The sequence below is a fragment of the Staurois parvus genome, unplaced genomic scaffold (assembly GCF_062004578.1).
Source record: "Staurois parvus isolate SC_StPar_1 unplaced genomic scaffold, SC_StPar_1.0 ptg000562l, whole genome shotgun sequence".
Classification (NCBI taxonomy): domain Eukaryota; kingdom Metazoa; phylum Chordata; class Amphibia; order Anura; family Ranidae; genus Staurois; species Staurois parvus.
In genome coordinates, this window is record NW_028318358.1 from 9086146 (window position 1) to 9111216 (window position 25071).

A 25071-nucleotide genomic window follows, 5' to 3' on the forward strand; every position below is an offset into this window, starting at 1 on the left:
TTAAACACTTACTGTTTACCAAGCTTCACAGAAATGCTATATAAGAGTTTGGTTAGCAGCTGAACGGACAATGAGCACCTAAAGGTCATTTCTGGTAATATGCAGCTATTATGTCCTTTCAGCCCCAAATCCAATCACTGTCCAAATCTTGTAGACTTCACCTCCGCAACATCTCCAAGATACGTTCCTAACCTCGGAAACCACTAAGCAACATATTCACTTCCTTGTTATATCTCGCCTTGACTATTGTAACTCCCTCCTCATTGGCCTACCTCATCGCAGGCTATCCCCACTTCAGTCTTCATGAATGCTGCTGCCAAACTCATCCACCTTACTAACCATTCTGTATCTACCACCCATCTCTGCCAATCCCTCCACTGGCTTCCCATTGCCCAATGGATAAAATTCAAAACATTAACAATAACATATAAAGCCATTTATAACTCTGCCCCAAATTACATCACCGATCTTGTCTCTAAATATCACCCAAACCGTACTTTCCGCTCCTCGCAAGACCTCCTACTCTCTAGCTCCCTTGTCTCCTCCTCCCATGCTCGTCTCCAGGACTTCTCCAGAGCTTCCCCCATCCTCTGGAACTCTCTACCCCAATTTATCAGACTATCGCCTACTCTGTTCACTTTTAGGCGATCTCTGAAAACCTATCTCTTCAGGGAAGCCTATCCTGCCCTCAGCTAATACTGGAATCTTCTACTCTTCCAACCAGTCCACCCCCCACAGTTACTACCTTTTGTACCACTAGCCCCTCCCTCCTAGATTGTAAGCTCCAAGGAGCAGTGCCCTCAAATCCCTCTTGTATTGAACTGTATTGTTGCTGTATTGTCTCCCTTTATATTGTAGAGCGCTGAGCAAACTGTTGGCGCTATATAAATCCTGCATAATAATAATAAAATTATAATAATTATGTCACTGCATATATATGTGTGCAGTGCTCAAAATGTGCTGGCATGTTATGAAAGTACTTAAAGAAAATGCGATTAACGAACAAATGAGATAAATATATTATGAGAGACTGAGATGCTACACTGAATCTTCAAGCAGTGTTATCAAGCTTGTTTGAAGTCTCCTGTGCTGGAGATTGGAATACCAGGAACATCAGAAGAGGGGAGGGGTTCTGTAGTCCAGCACGGAATAAATGGGCAAGGTTTACAACACTGCCTGGGATTTCACTGTATCAGAAAAAGCATTGTCAATTCATTGACTTTTTTTTATTTGCCGAAACATACATTTTAAAGCGGAACTTCACTTCTGCATCAATATTCTCCCCTAATCCCTCTTTCATGCTGCCATCCTCTGAAGTGTAGCACATATGCAGATGCACCACCAGTTTCTGACAGGTATTTGGGACCTGACAGACACTGGTGGCGCACGTGTGTGTGTTTTCTGTACATATGCACAAACGCCGCCAATTTCTGATATGGGCCCCTTGTTGTTCATGGTGTTTGTACACATGCAAAGAAAACAAGAAAACCCTGCACTTTCACAGATGCACAGAACACTGCCTTCTGGTATAGCTGTGACATCCCCGGAGGGAGGAGCACAAAAAATACAAAAACTTACAAATTCTAATCATTTTCTTGTCCAGGGGGGGGGGGGGGACGACCAATAGGAGAAAATGTTGCTGTAAGCAGATAATTAAAGTGTTACTAAACCCACAACAGTAAAATCAGTCTGTATATGCAGTAAAGCATGCTTGATATACTCACGGTGGAACCTAAGGGGTTAATTTTCTGCATTGTGTAAAAAGGCTGTTTGACCCTTTCATCTCTGCTCCTCCTCTTGTTGAAATGACCACCTGATACAGACTGAATCTGTAGTCACATGCACATGCTCAGTTTGGTGTGTATTGCTAAAGAGTTTTTTTTTTTTTCTTGGGAGAGTGCATGTGATCAGCACAGGGCCAATCAGCACTGTCCAGACAGAGGGTCAGGACTTTAACATCCTCCTAAAGCAGAAAGAAAACTCCTCTTACAAGCTTTAACCAGTGCTCTTCTGAACACTGATAGAAATCACAAGACTGCTCTAACTGCTGATGAGAAAAGATATTTAGCAGTTTATGTTCCGTATTCTGTGTACTGTGGGAGACTATATATAGTGAATGCAGGGTCCAGGGTTTAGTAACACTTTAATATCTAACATGATGCTTGAAGTTATGCTTTTCTCTATAAAAAGGGAGAGAGATCCTGAATCATACTTCAATACACTGAGAATGTTTGTATAAAAGGTTTTCTGGATTTCCCCATCTGCATATTCCTTGCAAGTCAGTAATTCATGAAGTACTGAAAACAAATCAGTATACCAACCAATCAACTAGCATTTTCAAAGTCAGAAATGGCAGCCCCACAATTCTGCTATGACAGGTTTACTTTTAAAGCTGTGGGCAGCACAATGGCTAAATAATTAGAACTTTCACCTGGTAGCACTAGGGTTGTTGGTTTGAATCTCACCCATGGCACCACCTGCCTGGAGTTTGCATGTTCTCCCTGTGTCTGCATGGGTTTTCTCCCGCACTCCAAAGACATGCTGGTAATTTAATTGGCACTTGTTTAAATTGGTCCTAGTATGTGTATGTATGAAAGTGACTTAGGGACCTTCGATTGTATACTCCTTGAGTGTTAGGGATTGATGTGAATACACAATATATATATGTAAAGCTCAGTGTAAATTGACGGTTCTGTATGAGTACCTGTAATAACTAAAGTTGACATGTCAGGATAGAAATTTAGAGGCTGCCATTGCTGGCTTGCTTTTGAAGTGTAGGATCCAAGGCTGTAATGCTGATTATTGCTTTGCTGCTCAGTAAGCCATTGATTACGGGCAAGCGAGCAGAGCAATACTAGGATACCTACTTGTTCTAAAACAGTGACCCACCAAGTAATGAAGGAAGCATAATAGCCTTGGAACACACACCTTCAAAAACAAGTCGGCAATGGCAATGCCCATATATCTGTTGTGACTGGATCCTATTAACAGAAACCCTACAATTTTACAATCAGGCAGTTATAACTGAATGATGTCAATGTAGTATCACATTTGTGAAACAATGCTAGCTAGTCAAGTCACAGTCAATCATTACCTCGCTCAGCACCAGAGTGACTGTGACCACCCATGTCTGACACATATTTTATAACCGACATCAGAGTTTGTGGTCAATCCCTTACTAGAGTTGCTTGCATTCCTTGGTTGCTCCCACGCAGCTGTCGTCCAATCACAGGAGTCGTTCCAGTGTGCACGTCTTTTTGGTTCAGCTGATAAGAGACCCAGTCAGAGACAGAGACACATCTTTCCTCCCCCAAACAACACCTGTGTTTCACAGTGATAAGCAACCCCGTCTGTGTAATCATACCCAGAACACAAAAATGTCATCAATTCCAATATATATATATATATATATATCTCACACACACACATACATATATATACATATATATATATATAAAAGCAGAATATTACATACATATGTAGTACTGGGTTATTACTATATTTAAAACTGTGTATAAAGTAAGATGACACACTTCTCAGCATTGCATTTCCGATACCCCTGATCAGGGGCAGACTGACAACTCATGGGGCCCCCGGGCAATAGGGGATCACGGGGCCCCTGTGTCCTTGCCCAAACTCAAAAAAGCCTATGAAAAAGGTACCAGGGGCATCTCATGGGGCCCCCTACCGACCCTGGGCCCTCGGGCAGTGCCCGAGTTTCCCAATGGTCAGTCCGCCCCTGCCCCTGATATAAACTTGTACTGAGAAAATATGGAGGCTGCTATTGCTGACCTTACCTTCTAAAAATGCTAGAAGCCTGGCCATCAGGCCATCATGACGATACCTGCGATTTTAATGCTTTCTATGGCATTGATGTTGATCATGCATGCAGGTCAGAATTTCTTACTTCACAGTGACCCAAATGTAATAAAGTTAGAGACAGCCAGGCAACAAGTATTTCCAGAGGGAGATCAGCAATATTACCCCCTGTGTTGCTCTCAGTACAGGTTTACTTTAGGGCTTTTGTTATGTTAAGGGCTCATTCAGACTGGAGATTAAGCCTGTCCTCCCTGCAGAACCGTTGGCAGATACGTGTGGACTGCAGACAGCCAATAGAAGTGTATGCACACATAGCGGCTGCATGGACACAATTGCATTTCAAAACTTGCCGTGGAGGCAGGACCCTGAATCCTGATCTGTGTGCCCGCTCATCAAACTGTGACATGTGACCAGGGGTTGACTGACTACTCATGAGGCCCCCGGGCAATAGGGGATCATGGGGCCCCTGCGTCCTTGCCCAAACTCAAAAAAGCCTGTTAAAAAGGTACCAGGGGCATCTCATGGGGCCCCCTACTGACCCCGGGCCCTCGGGCAGTGCCCGAGTTTCCAAATGGTCAGTCCGCCTCTTCATGTGACACATGGAGGACAAGCTTAATCACCTCTCTGTATGAGCCCTTAAATTTACTATGTTAAAGGAATCCTTTGCTGAGAGAAATACCATTCTTGCCCTGCTTCTGAAAATGCTAGCTGTCTGGCTGCCTCCAACCTGAGTACCTTCTGAGTCACAGACTATGTACCAGCATGCAGCAACTGAAGTTAGAACTCCTGATTTGCACACTTTTCTCCTGGTTAGTGAATCATAAATACCACATTCTTCACATTCTTCATATCAATATGACAGCCAGGCAATTAGGCAGCTGGTGACCCATGGCAGCTGCCATATTTTGTCATTACAAGTTTCTTTCAAGGCCATTAATGAAAACTTGGAGAAGAATTTCCATCATGTGGGAAAGCCATGTGGCTGTATATAAACTAAGCACAGCTTGCGAATACTGTGCAAACAATGCAATGCCCAAATGGCTTATTCGTATATGCCAGCAGTTCAGTAAATCTGCAGTCACAGCTTAACGTGGGGACGGGTTTTTACACTTTTTTTTATCCCTAGGGAAGGAACATGTAGATGATGACTGCAGCCGAGAGGTTTTTTTTTTTTTTACACACCGTACCCACATTACACCAAAACACTGAGACTGACGAGAGCATACTGCTAGGTGGGAGGTGTATGAAGAAAAAATCTCAGTGAGACTACATACCGGGATCTGTATCCCTTTAAAATGGACCTCAGATATATTTTTGTAAATGTCTACATGTTGAATAATTTGTAGATGTAACAAATACAAGTATTTATTACCTCTCAAATATATTACAGTACATCCCCAGAAAATGCCTTCATTATAGCTCCAAGGAGCAGGGCTCTCCCATCCCTCTTTTATTGATCTGTATTGTTGCTGCATCGTCTCCCGTTATATTGTAAAACGCTGAGCAAACTGTTGGCGCTATATAAATCCTGTATAATAATAATAATTATTCCTTCCACCCCCCCCAAAGGCAGTTGCCATTCTTAATCAAGAATCATACAAGGTCAGTATACCCATTACATTGTTTTCCAAGTGGACGTTTCTCAAGCAGCTCTTGTCTCCATACAGATAGATCTTATATCTGATATTTAAAGCAGTATTAAACCCAAAAGCTAACATTATTATATTGTAGCTTACCAGTTCTTAGATGTGATGGCTGCATTGGTTTGCTTTTTTTCCACCTGCTGATTTGGCCAGTAAGTCTGTTGTTTTTTAACAAAACAAGCTCTCTTCCAGATATATCAGTTTACATGATTGAGGCAAACCATTTACCCCTGACAGGTGTGCTTACAATAAGCAGTTTAATTTATTTATGTAAAACCTTTATCCCAAAAAGGAAAAAAAAATGCTGTAAATGCATAATAAGTTCCAGTTTGTTAGTGTATTTAAATCTGCTAGTCCATCTAACACTCCCCTCCCCCAGACTGATAATACTGTTGTGCAAGGTACCCCCTGTGCTCCTTCATCCAGAGTGTATGCACTCTAATACAGGAGGTGTGTTACTGGCCAGTTCACCAGGTGAAAACAGAAGGGAAAAGCCTACAAAAATACAACTAATGCAGCCACCACATCTAAGGATTGGTAAGATGACATGCAAATTTGTGAAGCGTTCCATATTTTTCTTTTAAAGAAGTCTATCCTGCTTCTACCTAGTAACCCGCCATTTATTTCCTCCATCTGCTCTTCCCCCCCACAGCTATTACCTTTTGTATCACTCAACCCTTCCTCCTAGATCAGGGGTGTCAAACTGGCGGCCCTCCAGCTGTTACAAAACTACAAGTCCCATCATGCCTCTGCCTTTGGGAGTCATTCTTGTAACTGCCAGTCCTGCAATGCCTCATGGGACTTGTAGTTTGGTAACAGCTGGAGGGCCTCCAGTTTGACACCCGTGTATAGATTGTAAGCTCTAAGGAGCAGGGCCCTCTGTTTCCTCTTGTAGCAAATTGTATTGTAACTGTAATGTCTACCTTAATTTTGTAAAGTGCTGCGCAAACTGTTGGCGCTATATAAATCCTGTATAATAATAATAATAAGCTGCAATATATTACATTTTTGGTCTTGGGTTTAATATTACTTTAAATAAGGACTATTGCTATTTGCTGTCATGTTTGTTTTATTATGAATGTCTAACCTGGGGGAGCTAGAAACATATAGTTTATTTCCTCCCAGCAGTAAAAATTTGAAGCTGTAGAATTTATTAAAAATTAGTTTACATTTTTCCCTTTTTTCCCTAGTGCTAAAGCTAAATGGTAATCAAGCACCTGACACCCTCAAATGTTCGGTCAGTGCCCACTCCCTCAGCTATGTTGTGAACAATTTAAACCTAGGAAAGTAAGTGTATTTTATAATAAGCTGTAGCATATGACAACCTATGTTCTCCTTTATCAAATAAGAAAATAAGCTACATGGCGGCAGTGAGGCTGAAGTACTAACCCGAGATTCACACTATTGCGGGCCATGCAGCCCTCGTTTGCTCGGGCATGGCAGCCCATTCATTTGAATGGATTGCTGTGCCCCTGTTTCCCACAGAAAAAAAGTGCATGCACCTTTTTAAAAGTACGGCCGCAGGGAAACCACATGATCTTTTTGACCATGTGATTTCCCTGCAGTTCCCATACCTGCAAACATGCTGTGGGCTGAGATGTGTGCGGGTGCCATTCAGAATGAATGGCAGCTCCGCTTGTCTTTTTTTTGCCTTCCTCTGGATCAACTGTGGGTGTAGGATTATAACTTTTTTTTTTTCTATGGTTGAACTGGATGGACTTTTGTCTTTTTTCAGCCAAACCAGGGGCGGACTGACCATTGGGGAACTCGGGCACTGCCCGAGGGCCCAGGTCAGTAGGGGGACCCATGAGATGTCCATGGTACCTTTCATAGGCTTTTTTGGGTGTGATTTGAGTGTGGGCGAGGACACAGGGGCCCATGATCCCCTATTGCCCGGGGGCCCCATGAGATGTCAGTCCGCCCCTGAGCCAGAATAACTATGTAACTATGTAAAAGAAGCACGATTTGGCTGCAGGTGGTTGCGGGTGCAGAAACAGTTGAGATTCCTGTACCTGCAACCAGCCTGCAGACTGCAGGCAGCTGTGAACCTAGCCCCTAAGGCCCCTTGCACACTGATGGTCCGATCAGGCCTGCCTGACAGTTTTTCAGGTGCACCAGACCATCCATAGCTCTCTATGGAGCAGCAGGTGTCAGCGGACACCCGCTGGCATCCAATCCGATCCTGTATGCTAAAAACAGACAGGTGGGGATACATTCCCCATTCGTCTGGAGGATCAAAAGTAATGGACAGGCAATCTGTTTCCATCTGAACACCCCATAGAAAACAGTGGCTGTGTCTGTGTCTGCTCTGCATCAGTGGAGTGATCACAGACCTGTCATCCACTTGCTCAGCGGAAATCAGCAGAGAGATCCCCCACTGAGCAAGTGGATCCCGTGACAGGTCACCCCATCTGAAAGGGGCCTTAAGGAGTTAAGAGTCATCACACAATAAATTGTATAAATTGTCTCATCAATAATGTGAAAAGCAAATTCCTGTATACTTATTTCATCTGCACGATTGGATAATTGAAGGGACTGTTCACACAATTTATTGTGTGAAGATTCTCAGCTTATTTAATAAATCAGCCCAATTGCCTGTTTATCCCTAAAACTGCCTGTGCACAACAAAGTCCAGCAGTGTTTACAGCTGTAGCCATAGCTTGGCATTAGCAACAGGCAGAAAATGACTCTTTATACTGCTTCATGCACACTACAGAAGACTTGTGCAAGCCAGGAAGTCTGAAGCATGAAAACATCTATTTTTTCACTGTAAAGCTTCATTTACACTTGCAATGCTCTCTGAAGAGCGATCTGTGTCCTGATCTCTCTTCAGAGAGCATTTGACCGGCGGTGAGGAGACATTTGTATTGCCTCCTCGCTGCCTGTTAAATGCTGGACAACCATACACTCTTAGATTTCTTTATCCTCATGGGCTGAACAAGAGAAATTTATCAATTCCCTGATCCATGCTAAACAGCGTGGATTGATGAATCTCCAACTGCCAGCTGATTGGCTGCAGTCACTGTCCAGTTGCCAATTTTCTGCCTGGTCTCAGACCGAAGGATGTCAGGTGCAGTGGTGCCAACATGGTCACACATGGCTCAGCTTTTGTCTGGTTCACCAGGAACTGGCTATGTACGGTCAACTTAAAGCCAGACATAGATCGCTCAAAACTGGCCTGGTTCAGCAGGGACTGGCCGAGATTCGTTGTTTGGGCAGGTTGGGTGATCGATCAACGTCAGTACAACCAACCTGCTGGATTTTTGGCATGCGATTACTGCCAGCTGCTATTACTGCTAGTGCTCTCCTGGCCATGAAGGCTCCCCATGCTCCTCACCAAACACAAGGGAGTCCCCTATCAACTCTGACTGTGTTTATGAGGGAATCAAGCAACTTTCTTTCCTTCCACCCATGGCTGAAGGAAAGAAAATTGCATAATGTATGGTTAACCTCAGGGGTTTTTTTATTGTGTGGGAGTTACAATGGAAGTTGACTATACATTATACAATCTGATTGTGCATTCTCTGTACAACCTTTGATAGATTATGAAATCTACTGTATGCAATGTGAGGGCTCGGCTAAGCAATCCATTCAATTTGTATCATATCAGACAATCCTGTGCAATACAACGTTCTTGGCAGATCTAAAGGAGATTGTACAACCAGATTGTAGAAGCTTTAGTAGTGTTTTCCAACTCTGAAGTGCACTTTCAGTGAGAGGATCTCAAAGTATCACTGATAATCTGAATATTCAGTGGAGTCCCCAGCAAGCTGCCCCTGCAAGCAATACAGCAAATAATGCCCCTCCTTTCCCCAGCAAAATGTCATACTCACGAGTGGGAGATTTATGTGAAAGGGTGATGTTGGCATTACACATATTTGAAGAACATAAACAGTGATATTTGGCATTCTTGCACCTTGGAATACAGACCTCAGACCTGCACACAGCATGTGATGGAAAGCAGCCTGTAAAAAAGGACAAACATGACACTTCAAACATACAATGCTGAATAAAGCACTAATGTGAAGTCAAAGTGGAACTCAAAGCAATAAGCTAAAAACAATTGAAATACACATTTTTAAACTGTTTTACATGCCATAAGATTCGTAATTCTGTTCAGCCAGCATTGTAAATCACATGTTCAACTACACTTCACAACTTCACAGGCAGGTACTAGGCAGTGATTATGCAGCCTGATGATCCTGAATAACAATCTGATGAGCAGACAGGGAAGCCAAGCAGCTGGAAATCTACAATAAACACCAGTCTGAAGTGGCATCACTTTTCTGGCCATGATATTTAGCAGGAGGATGTGAATCCCAAGACTGGCTGAAGAGAATTACAAATGATTTTACAGGTAAAAATATTTACATATCTGTATTTCAACTGTGTAAATACCATTTTGCATTTAGTTGAAAGGAGTAATAGACATGAAATGCCTATTCTTATAATCTCTAGAATCTATAAATGAAGAGGAGACCAATTAGGGCTTTACAGTACAGTCCTTGGGATGGCTGGCGGACAGGTTGGCCATTCCTTGCGCAGTGACACTCTGGTGCTAAGTGCATGGCTCTTTATGTCCGGTCAACCCCCACGCTGTCTGCCTTTAGGTGATCTTTGAAAACTCACTCAGGGAAGCCTACCCCACCTCCACATAAGAACTGTACTTGAATCACCTCCACCAGATCATCCCCCACCCAGGGGCGGACTGACCATTTGGGAACTCGGGCACTGCCCAAGGGCCCGGAGTCAGAAGGGGGCCCCATGAGATGCCCCTTGTAGGGGCATAGGCTTTTTTTGGGTGTGGTTTGAGTGTGGGCAAGGACACAGGGGCCCCATGATCCCCTATTGCCTGGGGGCCCCATGAGTTGTCAATCTGCCCCAGCCCCCACCTATCACCTTTTGTATCACCTCCCCCTTCCTTTAGATTGTAAGCTCCACGAGCAGAACCCTCCTATTCTTTCTGTACTGAAATGTATTGTAACTGTACTGTCTCCCTTATATTGTAAAGCGCTGCACAAACTGTTGGCACTATATAAATCCTGTATAATAATATCACACAAGGAAACAGTTGCAACCAAAAATCCCTCTAATAAAAAAAAAATGAACTCAAGCCAATAAAAGTGCATACAAAATATCAGTTCCAGGGGCTTGGATTGTAGTGTTTGATCTTAAGTAGCATTTCAAGTAGCAGATAACAAAGTTCCCAGCTTCAGTAACTATTAGTCCATTGTTATTTTTGGTGATTGTGTCATTTTAGTGATTCATAACTGCATACACATGTTACATAGCTTGCTACAATAGCAACTTTGTAATCATCTTAAAACTGCCAGAGATCACTTGGAAAGATCTGTAGCTTCTACAAATCAGTTCTTCAAAGTTGCTTGTGCAACGTAGCTCATAAGGCCCATTTACACTGAAGGGTCCTTTCACGCAGGCGGACTGATCAGGTCCACCTGTCCATTTTTCATAATCAGACCATGCACTGTCCTCGCTGGAGAAGCGGATGTCCGTTTACACTTGCCTGCATCCAAACTGATCCTATTCGTTAATAACAGATGGAAGGGGATCCATTCCCCATCCATCTGGCGGATCAGAACGGATGACAGTCGGATGTAAACAGACAGGTGGTTCATTTACATCTGACTCCTCCATAGAGAACAGAGAACTGTGTCCATGCCCGTTCTGTACAAGTGAAGCAGACACGAACCTGTCATCAGTGGACTGATCCCCCTCTGAGCAGGCCGATCCACCAGACAGAGTCTGCCCAAGTGAAAGGGCCCTAAACGTTCCATTGGGGTGTGTTAATGCACACATTAATCTGCGTTATGGTATGCATTAATGTGCATTGTTCATTATGAAAGGCCTGATAATGAATGAAACATGCGTTGTATATATTAGAGAGCACTGTTGTGTGTTGGGCTCTACTGTACAATAAATTAGGGTGTCATTCACAATAAATGGCACCACACTGCATTGTGCACAGAGCAGGTGCCTTGTCATGCGTTGTGGCAGTGTGTGTTAATGTGCATGTTGCCACAAAATACAATGGGCCCTGAAATATATGTCAAGGTAAAAAAAAACATGCAGTGTGTCCCTGCAATAGATGTACATTTTCTTGTGTTTTATCCCTTTAAAAACCCTGCAAGTGTGAAAATATGATCTGTCAGAGGTACACTCAGCTCCTAAGTCCTATTGTGGGCTGACAACACACAGCATTTTTTGGAGTGAATGGTGTCAGCCCTGTCCAATGTTTTCTGCGGGATTACCAAACCACGCTCCTTTTTCTCTTCTTCATAGCATTAGTACTAATTGATCTGTAGTCTCAAGGTAAGTAGTGGGAAGGGTACATAGTCTCCCTGAGATAACATAGGAAGTATGTGCAGGACCCAGGACCGCTCTGAATTTCTCACAAGATCATTGTTAAAGTTTAGATAAGCACAGCCACAGCCATTTGTTTTTATCCATGGAGAAGGTAGGGATGAGTTGGAAATTCAATTGAGTTTTTGCTACATCCCTAATGGGGAGTTTTCCCTACTCTATACTCATTGGAACAGCAAGCAAGGAGAATCTCCCAATTGGGGACAAAGCAATATAAACTGAAACAGAGTTTCTATCCTTCTCCTGCTCTATTCAAAGCTAAACAGATTCACTGGAGAAACTAAACTGAACTAGGTGCACTCACATTGGGCATGGTTGAACTGAAACGTGCCCGAGTTCAATTGTCCCCTCTTCCCACAACCCCTCCGGTCTGCACTCACACTGGGCTATAAGCAAGGGTTCCTGGACACACTTATCATCATCTCTGCTAACCAGACCACAGTGATCACTGTTTCTGTGCTCAGTGATCTGTGGAGAGTTTTGTGCTCCAGCATGGTTTGCACTCACACTGAAGTGAAGCATACTCAAGTGAACTGTACCCGAGACCACCTCTTCCAAGTGGTCCTGAGCATGGCTTGGGACACTCATGCTAAGCTACAGAAACGAACCAGCGGACCAAGGGGACGAACCTTGCCTTGGCTTGGTTAAAAGTGCCAGTGTGAACGCACCCTCAAAAAGTTACATTTAAAGTGATTCTAAAGGCTAAATTAAAAACAAAATATATATTATATATATATATATATATATATATATATATATATATATATATATATATATATATATACACTTACCTGCTCTGTGCAGTTGCTTTGCACAGAGTAGCCCGGTTCCTCCTCTTCTCAGGTCCCTGGCCGGTGCTTCTGGATCCTCCCTCATAGCGGGTGCAACCACAGTAGGCAGCTTGCTATGGTGGCACCTGAGCATGCGCAGTCCTCATCCGCTGCTCTGTGTGTCCATTCACACACGGAGCTGTGACTCGGCCATGCCCCCTCTGTCTCCTCATTGGCTCACTGGCTGCGATTGACAGCAGTGAGAGCCAATGGCTCTTGCTGTTGTCTCAGCCAATAATGATAGGGAGTCCCGGGATAGTGGAGGCTCCAGTGCACATCGCTGGATCAAGAGGGGGCTTAGGTGAGTATTAGGGGGGGCTGCTGCACAGAAAAGGTTTTTTACCTTCATGTATAGCATGCATGAAGGTAAAAACCCTTGAGCCTTTACAACCAATTTTATTGGAAGAATTACTAATTATATTCACAGCTATGTTTTTAGCAGTACCCACATTCATACTATTACTGCACGACAATAGCACGAAAAAAATTTTGCACGATTATCGCACAGAAAATTGCACAGCAATCCTGGCAAAATCGTCCTGCATTTTTAGGTGCCATTGAAATGAATGGCACCTAATCATGCTGATGTGCAATTTTATATTTTAATAGCACGGTTTGAAATCGCGGGCAGAATCATGGTGATTCACATTTGAACATTTTGTAGCTCGAAGCTCAAAAGCGCTCAACAAGCAAAATCCCATTCATTTGAATGGACGCTGTTCACATCAGAGCATTCTGTCTCTTGTAGCAAAATGCATATCACTTCAAAAAGTACAAAAAGCTACTATTTTACAGGCAGAATTGAGCGTTTTTCTCCTCATAGACGTCATTGGAAAGCAGGAAAAGCTTGATTTGAGTGTTTTTTCAGGAGTTTTTTTAGCCTATATTAACTGAATTTCTCCCCCAAGTGATTTCCATTGTGTAACACTACCCCCTTAGGAGTCTCTAGAGATTTGGTTCCCCCAATAGTCCTGCACAGCCAGGCAACACACATTTCCCTCATGACTTGCACTTCAGAGCCAGGAAACAGTCCTTGAACTTGTTTTTTTGGGGATTTTATTAGGAGATTTAAACTTGGATGGGGATGAGGAATTAATGGGATGTCCAAAGAACTGTTTAACTGAGGACAGCTTCCTGAAACTATATACAAGTGTTGAGAAGGGTTCTCTTCTTTCCTTGGAGAGCTAGCCAGTCTTTCCTGGTGTAGAAATCCCTGGACAAGGGGATCTAGAGTCTGACTCTCTAAAAAGCACAGTTCAGCTGGGGCTAGTCAAGTTTCCCACCCAAATTCCCTCTTCCCTATTCCTGTCCAGCGGAGGTTTAGAATTACTCATTGTCCCTCCTCTGTAGGCTGCAGGTCGGTAGCTGCTTTCAGTCCTTCTGCTGGGCTAGCTCCTTCCTTAGCTCTACAAATAGTCCTCTCTCAGAGGACTGGCTAGGTCCAGCTTTCCTTCTGTCTCCAGCTCTCCTGGAGGTAGGCCCCTTCTCTAGGCCTCCTCCCAGGCTCCACTCTCCAACTTCTACCCTTACATCTTCCACCCGAACTTTCCTGCTGATGAGCAGGCTCAATCATTCCTAAGGGCTGTCCTGACCTCATGCCAAGCCTCCTGCTTGAGGATTCTAGAGATTTCTCCAAGTCTCTAGATCAGGGTGAGGCTTCAGGGAACTGATTTGGAGAGCCTCTCAGCCCTGATTCAAATGTGACCCTCTGACTATTGCACAGACTGCTTTTCAGCCTCTAACTAAAAGATGTCAAAGATTAATAAATGGATGGACTGTCTGGGACCATAAAAGACTAGAAGTTGGATAGATTTTTGCCAATCTAATTTCCCAAAAGGGCCACTACCTTAAAGGATACTGGGCAATAAACCCTTTCTAACCCCTTCCTGGAGTTAATCCTGAACTGTAGGAATTGAATATGAATGTATGCCAATTCATTTTTGTCAGAAATAAAAACATCTTCTGAACTTTAGTGTATAGTTTCCCAGTATTCACTTTATAGGCTAAGAAGAAAGGTGTCAAAACCCCTTTCCAAACATCCTCTTTTCTCCAGAGTCCTCCTCTTAACCTCCAGGCCATCAGGCGGAAAAGCCAAGAAGTCAGATGAAACACAGGTAATTCTATAGAATACAGGGAGAACTGACTGCCAGAGACTTCAGAGCTGAGACCCAGCTCCTTTTTGGAAACATGGGACTATCAAAATGACTTCTGCTTGGTCCTGGATGATCTTCCTGGTCACTAGGGGTAGCAAAGGTATTGGGGAAGCATAACCTAACCTGAACCCTCTCTTAAAGGCATTATAAATCTATCTACCTGTCTAAAATGTACAAAGGCTATGTAGATTCATGGTGTCATTTGTCGGTCTGTACTCACAGTCTTTAGTAGAAAGAAGCATATATCTTCAAGGGAAAAACCCTCAGGTAAGCAACCTGAGCAGGAACACAGGCACACCAGGACCTAGTAACCTGAGGGGAGCCAACAACCACAATTACCAGAGCAAGGGGAAGCAAACAAACATGATAAAGTATACTCCTGGATGGTCGGGAATGCAAAAAAACGGAGGATGAGGGGGTGGACTTTTTAATCTTTTTTGGTTTGTGTTTCTGGCTGAAGGCTGAACCAATCATTTCTCAAGTAGCTGTCCTGGAAGATGATTTAGGAAAATAAATAAATAAAAAAATGTAAAGATATACTGTATTTTCTGGCTATGCTGATGATAAAATCTATTTGCTATTGAGAGATTTAACCTCTTGTTGATAGTTATCTCATTAGCATCACATTGTATGCATTGTACTGCAAATGAGGTGACTACCAACAAGCAGTGAAATCTCTCCATAGCAAAGAGATTTAATTACCCCTTTAAATGAGCTCTTAGCCAACATCAGAATCTTAGCATGAAAAAAAAGTAGTTTTGGAAAGGACCCCCTCAGTACAGAACAAGCACATAATAGTAGTATAGAGAAATGGCAGTTAGTTAGGACTCTTCATGACATATAGTCTTACCTAGTAAAATAGGCTGCAGCTCTCCGTTGTGGAAAATCCATACTCCCATACAACAGTTGCTGTTATTGCAGTATACCCTTCCTGTCTCGTTTATATCTCCAAATTTCGCCATAGGAAATCCAACAGGAAAAGAGGTGTTCTCGTACATTGCACAGGAGAGTCCTTCTGGATGGACAACTAGGGGAAAGCACAGTCCACATTATAAAGGATCAGATATCACATCATTGTATGCCCACTAATGGTCAGCTCCGTGAAGGAGAATAGGCAACTTACCTGTTGGAGAAACAGTGAAAATGATCAAGTAAGATAGGACGTGTAATTTTCCCTGAGTCATTCCTATCAGATGCACTAGGTAACGTGGTCGGGTAGTAATATATTTGTTATCCCTGACTCCAGCACATCCACAACTGCACCTGGTAACCTAATGAATTTTTATGTTTATTAGAAATCCTCTGTTCTACCACAGCTGTCTCCTATTTCACATAACCTATCTCATGCCTAATTCCTGTAGATAATGTTCTTTTATGGATTCTATTTTACCCTTAGCTGGCAGGTCTGGGATGGGAGAATAAAACTTCTCAAGGATACCAAGCAAGGGGCGTAACTTGGCCGTAGCGGTATGTTGAGGGAGTGCTTTTCTGGGAACACTGAGTAAAGGGAGGGACCTGACATTCAGTGTTACTGAGTGATAACAGAATCTAATTAAAAAAAATATTTGGAAAGATCAGTGTGCATTAACTCAAAGGCATGTCTGTCTTTCTTTTATGAAAATTGCTTTTTTTTTCCAAAAAGCAAAATAATCAAATGTTCAAAATTCTATATTAAAGTGACTCTCTCATGTTAGTACTCACCTGGCTGGGAACCCTCTAATTGAATTGAACAATGTCTGCTCCGTAGCCACTTACCAGTTTCATGCAATTCCCCTGTTTGGCATTACTGCTACTAATGTACATGTCTTGAATACAGTATGGTAGTAGATCAAAGGTAGGTAATTATAGCAAAATGTAGAAGCCAAGTAACTACTGAGCAAATCTTGTGTCTCACACATTTTAACATGCAAAGTCTAGGTGCAAAGCAGTGCACACATAATAGGATTGTGGAAAGCCTGTTAGAAGCTAAACACATACAGTATATGGCGTTGTTTTACCTATCAAAGGATTTACATTTCTGTCAATGTGGTCCTGAGAGTTACACAGCTCTGTCTGGCAGGAGACCTGATTTTTCTCCGTTGCACTTAAGTAACAAAAGTCAAATAGCCCTTTGAATGGACAGTGAATGGAGAAGCAGCGCACTCATAAGCTCATCTCTCTGTCACTCTCTCTTCCTATCAGCATGCTTCTTGTACTGCAATAGAATGGATTGACTCCATGTGCTGTTTCTCCCTCCTCCTTTCTGAGCTTTGCTGTAAAGAGACTGCATGAAGATGAAACATGGGGAAATTTAGGTATGCACACTGCTTGCACCTACAAAATTATATTTAGAGATGTATTAATAAATACAAAGCTGCATTAATTTGTGTCTCTATTATCTGCCAAGAGTTCAGCTTGTAAGTGACTGTGAACACTCCTATGATGATCTGTGTTTAACATCCCCAAACTGTAGCCGAAGGCTGCTTCAAAGGAAACCTATGATCACAGCATATATTTTCATCAGCATTGTAACAACAATACAAACAATAGTTATATCTGACAACCTAAAAATCTCCTTTCATGTGAGTTCTACCTGGCCATCTTTTTTCACAACTTCCTGGATTCCCTGCATGCTTTATAGCTTCTCTTCTGCTGTTTACATTTGATTTCTAAGGACTACATATCCCATGGTACCTTGCTGCCTGCAAGCAGTGATTCCTGGACTGACTCCGCCTCCTTAAACTCCTCCTCTCAGCACCTCTGTAGTTCAGAAGGCAGGCTCTGTGAAATGTGTGACACAGCAGTGCCTACCCACAGGACATAGTGAATTCATGTCACAGAATTCAAGGAAGTAAATGTGTGGGATCTTCACAGAAAGTGTACAAATGTTTGCACAGGCGCCATTTAGAGATTGTTTTGCAATTTCTCAATTCTCTGATTAGGCAAGGAGGTGAGGACAGGAAATAGTGTTTTCTGAAGCAACCGCCTGTGCTCAGAAAACTGCAGGAAAGCCTCTTGGTACGTGACCTGAAAGAGGTCCATGCCACTTACTAGCTTCTTACAGCATCTGGGAATGTGTGTAAATATGACAAGCTAGCTGTTGGGTTCCATGCACCCTGGCAAAAGACCCCCCCCCCCTCCACAATCTGTGCTCCATTAAAGAGGATCTTCAGTCCCCCCACCAAAATATTAAAAGTTAGCAGATACAAATACTGTATCTGCTGACTTTTAATAAACTGACACTTACCTGTCCAGGGATCCATGAATTGTCCGCAGCCTCATGGGACATGTGATGTTTCCCAAGAAGCTGCAGGCGGGGGGTGGGCCAACTTCTGCTCAGATTGCCTAGGCCATCTGGGTGGAAACGGGGTGCAAGTACCTGTCAAAACAAGTCACCCAATAAAAAGTGCCCAAATATTGGAGGCAGGGCTGTGCAGTAAAGTGTAACTTCCCTTTAGAGGTGAAGTGCCGCTTTAACTTCAGTAGAGGGCAATATGTACACAAACACCCCATCGCTCTATTGCTTGATCAGAACATATTGATATACAATGCTTGCTTTACAGTACACTTGTGAGTATGTTTGACACTTGATTTCTAATAAAGGTTTTTGGTAATGCACTAGCACCATCCTGTTTGCTTTTACAGTTTTCAATAGAGAGCAGGTGAAACATCAGTGATCGAAAAGACCCCTAATGCCTCATTAAAGAGAACCTGTCATTAAAGAAAATCACTTACAGAACTTTTTGTCCCTCATGTGATAAAACATACAGTTTAGTGAAAAAAAGCTTAAAAATTAAAGTTATACCAAAGCACCTAAAACCCCCTAAAATGATTTTAAAATGATGACCCCCCCCCCACACACACACAACCACATACATGAGCATATGAACATAAACACGTCAGGGGAGTCTACGTATGAAAACCTCAATTGTGCTACACGTTAAATATCACCACACACGCTGGAATGAGAGTAATAATTCTATGTCAGTTATGAATGGTTAAAGGATAAGTTCACCTTTTGGACAAAAATAATAAATGCACATTTTTTTGCAGGGAGGTCACCTCCCGCTGTGTGGCTATGCCTAAAGCAGGGCCAACAGGTGGAGCGGCAGTGACAGCTCCAGTGAAGAGTAGGAAGCAGCCGCCAAGGGCATACAGACACCTCCTCGGCCAGTCGCTGCACGTGCCGCATTGAAGGGACAATGGCGACCTCTCTCCTTCACTGGCGAGCACAATGACAGGTCTGTAGCGGTGGTGGATCGGGCTCTCTCTGTGCTGTACTCTTTGCTGGTTGATCTCTTTGCTAGACAGGCTGTCTCTTTGCTGGACGGGATTTCTCTTTGCTGGTTGAGCATCTCTTTGCTAGACGGGCTGTCTCTTTGCTGGATGGGCTTATTCCTTGCTGGACAGGCTGTCTCTTTGCTGAATGTGCTGTCTCTTTGCTGGCTGAGCTGTCTCTTTGCTGGCTGAGCTGTCTCTTTGCTGGATGTGCTGTCTCTGCAGTACGGGCTGTCTCTTTGCTGGATGGGCTGTCTCCTTGCTGGTTGAGCTGTCTCTTTGCTGGGCGAGCTGTCTCTTTGCTGGATGGGCTGTCTCTTTGCTGGATGAGCTCTGTCTTTGCTGGATGGGCTGTCTCTTTGCTGGGTGAGCTGTCTCTTTGCTGGATGGGCTGTCTCTTTGCTGGTTGAGCTGTGTCTTTGCTGGATGGGCTGTCTCTTTGCTGGATGTGATGTCTCTTTGCAGGACAGGCTGTCTTTTTGCTGGTCGAGCTGTGTCCTTGCTGGATGGGCTGTCTCTTTGCTCAGCTTGGTCCAGCAAAGAGACATGCCAGTCCAGCAAAGAGACAGCCCAGTCCAAGAATGGACATCTACATCCAGCAAAGATACATTCCTGCCAAACAAAGAGACATCCCGTCTCTTTGTGGATCATGTCTCTTTGCTGGATGGGGATGTCTCTTTGCTGGATGGGGATGTCTCTTTGCTGGATGGGGATGTCTCTTATGTCTCTTTGCTGGATTGGGCCATCTCTTTGAATATATAGGGGGCACTGTGATTAGATTTCTAGGGGCACTGTGATATAAAGGGGACTGCGCTGTAAAGGGGCACTGTAATCAATAAAGTGCAGTCCCCTTTATATTACAGTGCGGTGGACCAACTCCGGGAATATTCCGTCACCAACTGCCCCCGCAAATGCCCTTGCACCCCCCCCCCCCCTTGAAATTGTCAGTTCAGTCTAAAATGTCCGGGCCTATGTTTTGTCCCAGGCTGGGCCTGCCCCTAACTCACATTCATACATACACATACAAGGCAGAAACCAATGAACCTGAGAGCATGTCTTTGAAGTGTGGGAGGAAACCAGAGTACCCAGAAGAAACCCACACAGGCACAGAGAGAACATGCAAACTCTAGACAGGTTGTGCCATGGTTGGATGTAATATATTGAATCTATGTGCCTTAAAATTAAGTTTAGTGTATATTGTTGGTTATATTTTGTGCTTGATAAACTGTTACGCTAATACTGAATGACATGAGAAATTGAAACTACCACCATTTTATGGTCCACGGTGTCTGCTGTCAGAACATACAGTATATAACATTTTGAGGGTTTTAAGTAATCTTCAGGCCTAAAATATATTTTTTTAAACGTGTGCAAAAAAATAATGGTGCTGGCAAGTGAAAGGGGTTAAATATATTACTGCAGGCAGCAAAATAGCCACATAAGCTTATAGCCTTAGATTGTACACCTCTTGAGGGTTAGGGACTGATGTGAATGTACAATATATATATGTAAAGCACTGCGTAAATTGACAGCATTATATAGGTACCTGAAATAAATAAATAAATAGTAAAAATTAAATAGTTTGATTCCTGTCTAACATTTTTTGGGTATGCCCTAACTGTCCTATTCTGCCAGTGTTAAATTCACGCAATCTACAATTATTGACTTTTACAGGTGAAACTCGAAAAATTTGAATATCGTGCAAAAGTTCATTTATTTCAGTAGTGCAACTTAAAAGATGAAACTAATATATGAGATAAACTCATTACATGCAAAGCAAGATAGTTCAAGCCGTGATTTGTCATAATTGTGATGATTATGGCTTACAGCTCATGAAAACCCCAAATCCACAATCTCAGAAAATTAGAATATTGTGAAAAGGTGCAATATTCTCGGCTCAAAGTGTCCCACTCTAATCAGCTAATTAAGCCATAACACCTGCAAAGGGTTCCTGAGCCTTTAAATGGTCTCTCAGTCTGGTTCAGTAGGAATCACAATCATGGGAAAGACTGCTGACCTGACAGTTGTGCAGAAAACCATCATTGACACCCTCCATAAGGAGGGAATGCCTCAAAAGGTAATTGCAAAAGAAGTTGGATGTTCCCAAAGTGCTGTATCAAAGCACATTAATAGAAAGTTATGTGGAAGGGAAAAGTGTGGAAGAAAAAAGTGCACAAGCAGCAGGGATGACCGAAGCCTGGAAAGGATTGTCAGGAAAAGGCCATTCAAAAGTGTTGGGGACTTTCACAAGGAGTGGACTGAGGCTGGAGTCAGTGCATCAAGAGCCACCACACACAGATGGATCCTGGACATGGGCTTCAAATGTCGTATTCCTCTTGTCAAGCCGCTCCTGAACAATAAACAACGTCAGAAGCGTCTTACCTGGGCTAAAGAAAAACAGACCTGGTCTGTTGCTCAGTGGTCCAAAGTCCTCTTTTCTGATGAGAGCAACTTTTGCATCTCATTTGGAAACCAAGGACCCAGAGTATGGAGGAAGAATGAAGAGGCACACACTGCAAGATGCTTGAAGTCCAGTGTGAAGTTTCCACAGTCTGTGTTGATTTGGGGAGCCATGTCATCTGCTGGTGTTGGTCCACTGTGCTTCATTATGTCCAGGGTCAACGCAGCCGTCTACCAGGAGATTTTGGAGCACTTTATGCTTCCTTCCGCAGACGAGCTTTATGGGGATGCTGACTTCATTTTCCAGCAGGACTTGGCACCTGCCCACACTGCCAAAAGCACAAAAACCTGGTTCAATGACCGTGGGATTACTGTGCTTGATTGGCCAGCAAACTTGACAGACCTGACCCCAGAGAATCTATGGGGCATTGCAAAGAGAAAGATGAGAGACATGTAACCGAACAATGTAGAAGAGCTGAAGGCTGCTATTGAAGCATCCTGGTCTTCTATTACACCTCAGCAGTGCCACAGGCTGATAGCTTCCATGCCACGCCGCATTGAGGCAGTAATTGCTGCAAAAGGGGCCCAAACCAAGTACTGAGTACATATGCATGCTTATACTTTTCAGAGGTCCGATATTGTTCTATGTACAACCCTTGTTTTATTGATTGCCTATAATATTCTAATTTTCTGAGATTGTGGATTTGGGGTTTTCATGAGCTGTAAGCCATAATCATCACAATTATGACAAATCACGGCTTGAACTATCTTGCTTTGCATGTAATGAGTCTATCTCATATATTAGTTTCACCTTTTAAGTTGCATTACTGAAACAAATGAACTTTTGCACGATATTCTAATTTTTCGAGTTTCACCTGTATATCTTCAAAATAGATTTCAAGAATTTTGGGTGGCCAAACAGCCATATCATGTGGTAATTAGCAAGGCTGCCAGTGGTTATGTGCTGCCATCTAGTGTTTCATTTGAAGAATGCACATTCCTTATTTGCGAATAAAACCCCCAGCTGTTTTCAATCAAATATTTCCCTAATGGGCATCTTCAGCAGGTTCCTAATATATAGACACACAAAAGGAGGCTGTCCATCTGATAATCCAGAGGGCAAGGTGTTGTCAGAGTCAAAAGAAAGCACCAAGTGTGAGGGTTTTTTTTTTTTTACCCAACCTATATATGAATTTTATATGATGTTTGTTACAATGGGTATTTGCAGAAATTTTGTTAAGCATTCTTATTATTGGGTTGAAACTAGATTAGCTTATGAGTGGTTTTTAAGTGGAATATATATATATATGAGAGAGAGTTTGCTTTATAGTTGTGCATTGTCTAGACATGGCTGACTTTATCAACTTCATAGCAGTTCCTTATTAGACTATAAACTGTGCAGGAAATGTTTAGTAGTTTGCTGCTGTTATTATGATTTCTAGCCTGCCCACATCCCTGTCAAGCATAGGACATGCTTAAGCAGACAACTTTGAATGTGGTGTGTGGCTTTTGTTTTCTTTTCCTATAAATTGTTGCAGTGATGTGAGTCAGTGGGTCTTCAATATCAAGTACAGTATATGTGCACTACTCCATATAAGCTCTGCTTCTGTGGCTATAGAACCCCCTGTGTGCAGTGCTGCCTCTGAATGCAACCCAATATAGTCAAGGGAGCTGTGTTGCAACTGTGTGTAATACATGAGGTGACTTGCCATCTTTAGGGGTAAGACAGCCACCTGTCAACTGAAAAGTGATCTGTTATGGATTGCTTTTCAGAGGGGCAGAAAGGGCTGCCTTATGTGAGACTGAGCTCTTAAACTATGACCTACCTGGTAAAATGTATTACAATAAATGGACAGCTTGAATTTAGAAAGTATGTTTGCCTATGTCTCCCTGTAAATTATTTATTTTTGTTCAATTATTTTTTGAGTCTATTGCAAAGCATTTACCTGGAACTTCTGCTAGTAACAGCACTTCCTGCTTCAGGTAGAGCCACTGTTTCACAATTAGCAGCAACATTATCAGCCTGCTGTATGTTCCTTCAGGTGGCTATTGAGGCTGTCTGTCATATAAGTGTCAAACAGCCATGGCAGGCTGACAATGCTACTGTGAGGCTGAGTCTTAGTGCTGTCAGCTTGCATGAGGAAGTACTATTACTGGCAGGATCTCCAGGTGAGAAACTTTGCAATTGATTCATTCACAGCAACAGTTGTAGCTTGTTAGTCATCCAACAAAAGTAGAGGTTTAGATCTAGGTCGATACCATTTATTGCTTTTATGATTTTCTGTGATCATCCCAGGCATGTCTCCACATCAAAACCACTTTACAAAGGCTTGCAGTATCCTCCCTTAGGTGTGATAGGACTGTTCAACCTCACACACAGATGGATCAATATCTGGATCCTAATAATTGTGTTTTTTTTTTTTTTTTTTTTTTTTTGTTTTTAGGAACCTAAATGCTACTCCTGTTTGTTGCACTGATAACATCTGTATATTTGTTTCATATATGCCTAGATGTGAGGTGTGACAGGACTGTTTGTACTTTCAGTTCATATTCTCTGAAGAGACCAGCGTACTTCGGAAACATGCGCTACAGTCTGCTTCGTTAGCCAATGATTTGTATCCCTTAAATCCAAACCTCTGCTCTTGCCAATAGTACAATTTTCTGCTGTTAGGATGGGGGATACTACAATATATTGTGTGTGTGTTGGCAAATAAAGTAACATGCATAACTGGATTATGAAAAGTAATGTTTGCTCCTATCAGAACTATGGATACTAAATGCCACTCAAAACCCATAAAATAGCACATTTGCAAAACTACATACCAGCTCTGAGTCCAGAATGACATTCTCAAGATTTGCAACAACTTACAGATGATTATAAAATGACACAACCTGTAGCAGGAATAAATTGCAGATCTCCCATAAAAAAACCTATTTGGGAAGATTTACTAAAACTGAACTACAATTGTGTATGGTAGCCAATTGGCTTCTAAATGCAGCTTGTTCAATAAATCTATGGCACTAAAACCTGGAAGCGGATTAGTTTCTATGCAGAGCTGCACCAGATTTTGCACGCACCAGGTTTAGTAAATAACCCCCTCTGCTTTTCTTTGCTATTCTTTTGTTGAGAAACTTTCCTTTGGGTGATCTATGTACATTGCAAAGATTTTAACAAACATTTTTTTGCAGATTTCTACCTTTTTGTTTTTCTGAAGGAAAAGCTTTGTCTGTGCCCAAAAAGAATTGGAATGATTTTATGATTATCAATCAGCTGCTGTACTTATTTATTATTACAGGTACTTGTATAGTGCCATCAATTTATGCAGCGCTATATATAGCACTGTAATAATAAATATATAAATTTATTATTAGTCACATCAGTCCCTAACCCTCAAAGGGCATACAATCTGAGGTCCCTAACATACATTCATACATACACATACTAGGGCTAATTCACCTACCAGCATGTCTTTGGAGTGTGGGCGGAAACTGGAGTATCCAGAGGAAACCCACGCAGGCACAGGGAGAACATGAAAACTCTAGGCAGGTGGCGCCATGGTTGGGATTCGAACCAACAACACTGCCAGG

General features: G+C 42.6%; 1 protein-coding gene across 1 annotated transcript in view; it reads right to left on the reverse strand.

Annotated features, from left to right (window-relative positions):
• The window catches only part of AMHR2 (anti-Mullerian hormone receptor type 2), a 64536-nt gene extending 48526 nt beyond the window's left edge, over nucleotides 1–16010 (reverse strand). The window contains exons 1-4 of the mRNA XM_089691353.1: nucleotides 15950–16010; nucleotides 15677–15853; nucleotides 9296–9427; nucleotides 3180–3266 (exon numbers count right to left, since the gene is read on the reverse strand). Coding sequence (XP_089547479.1) covers nucleotides 3180–3266; nucleotides 9296–9427; nucleotides 15677–15853; nucleotides 15950–16010 — 457 coding nt within the window. The remainder of the gene's footprint in view (nucleotides 1–3179; nucleotides 3267–9295; nucleotides 9428–15676; nucleotides 15854–15949) is intronic.
• Between the last annotated feature and the right edge of the window lie 9061 nt (nucleotides 16011–25071).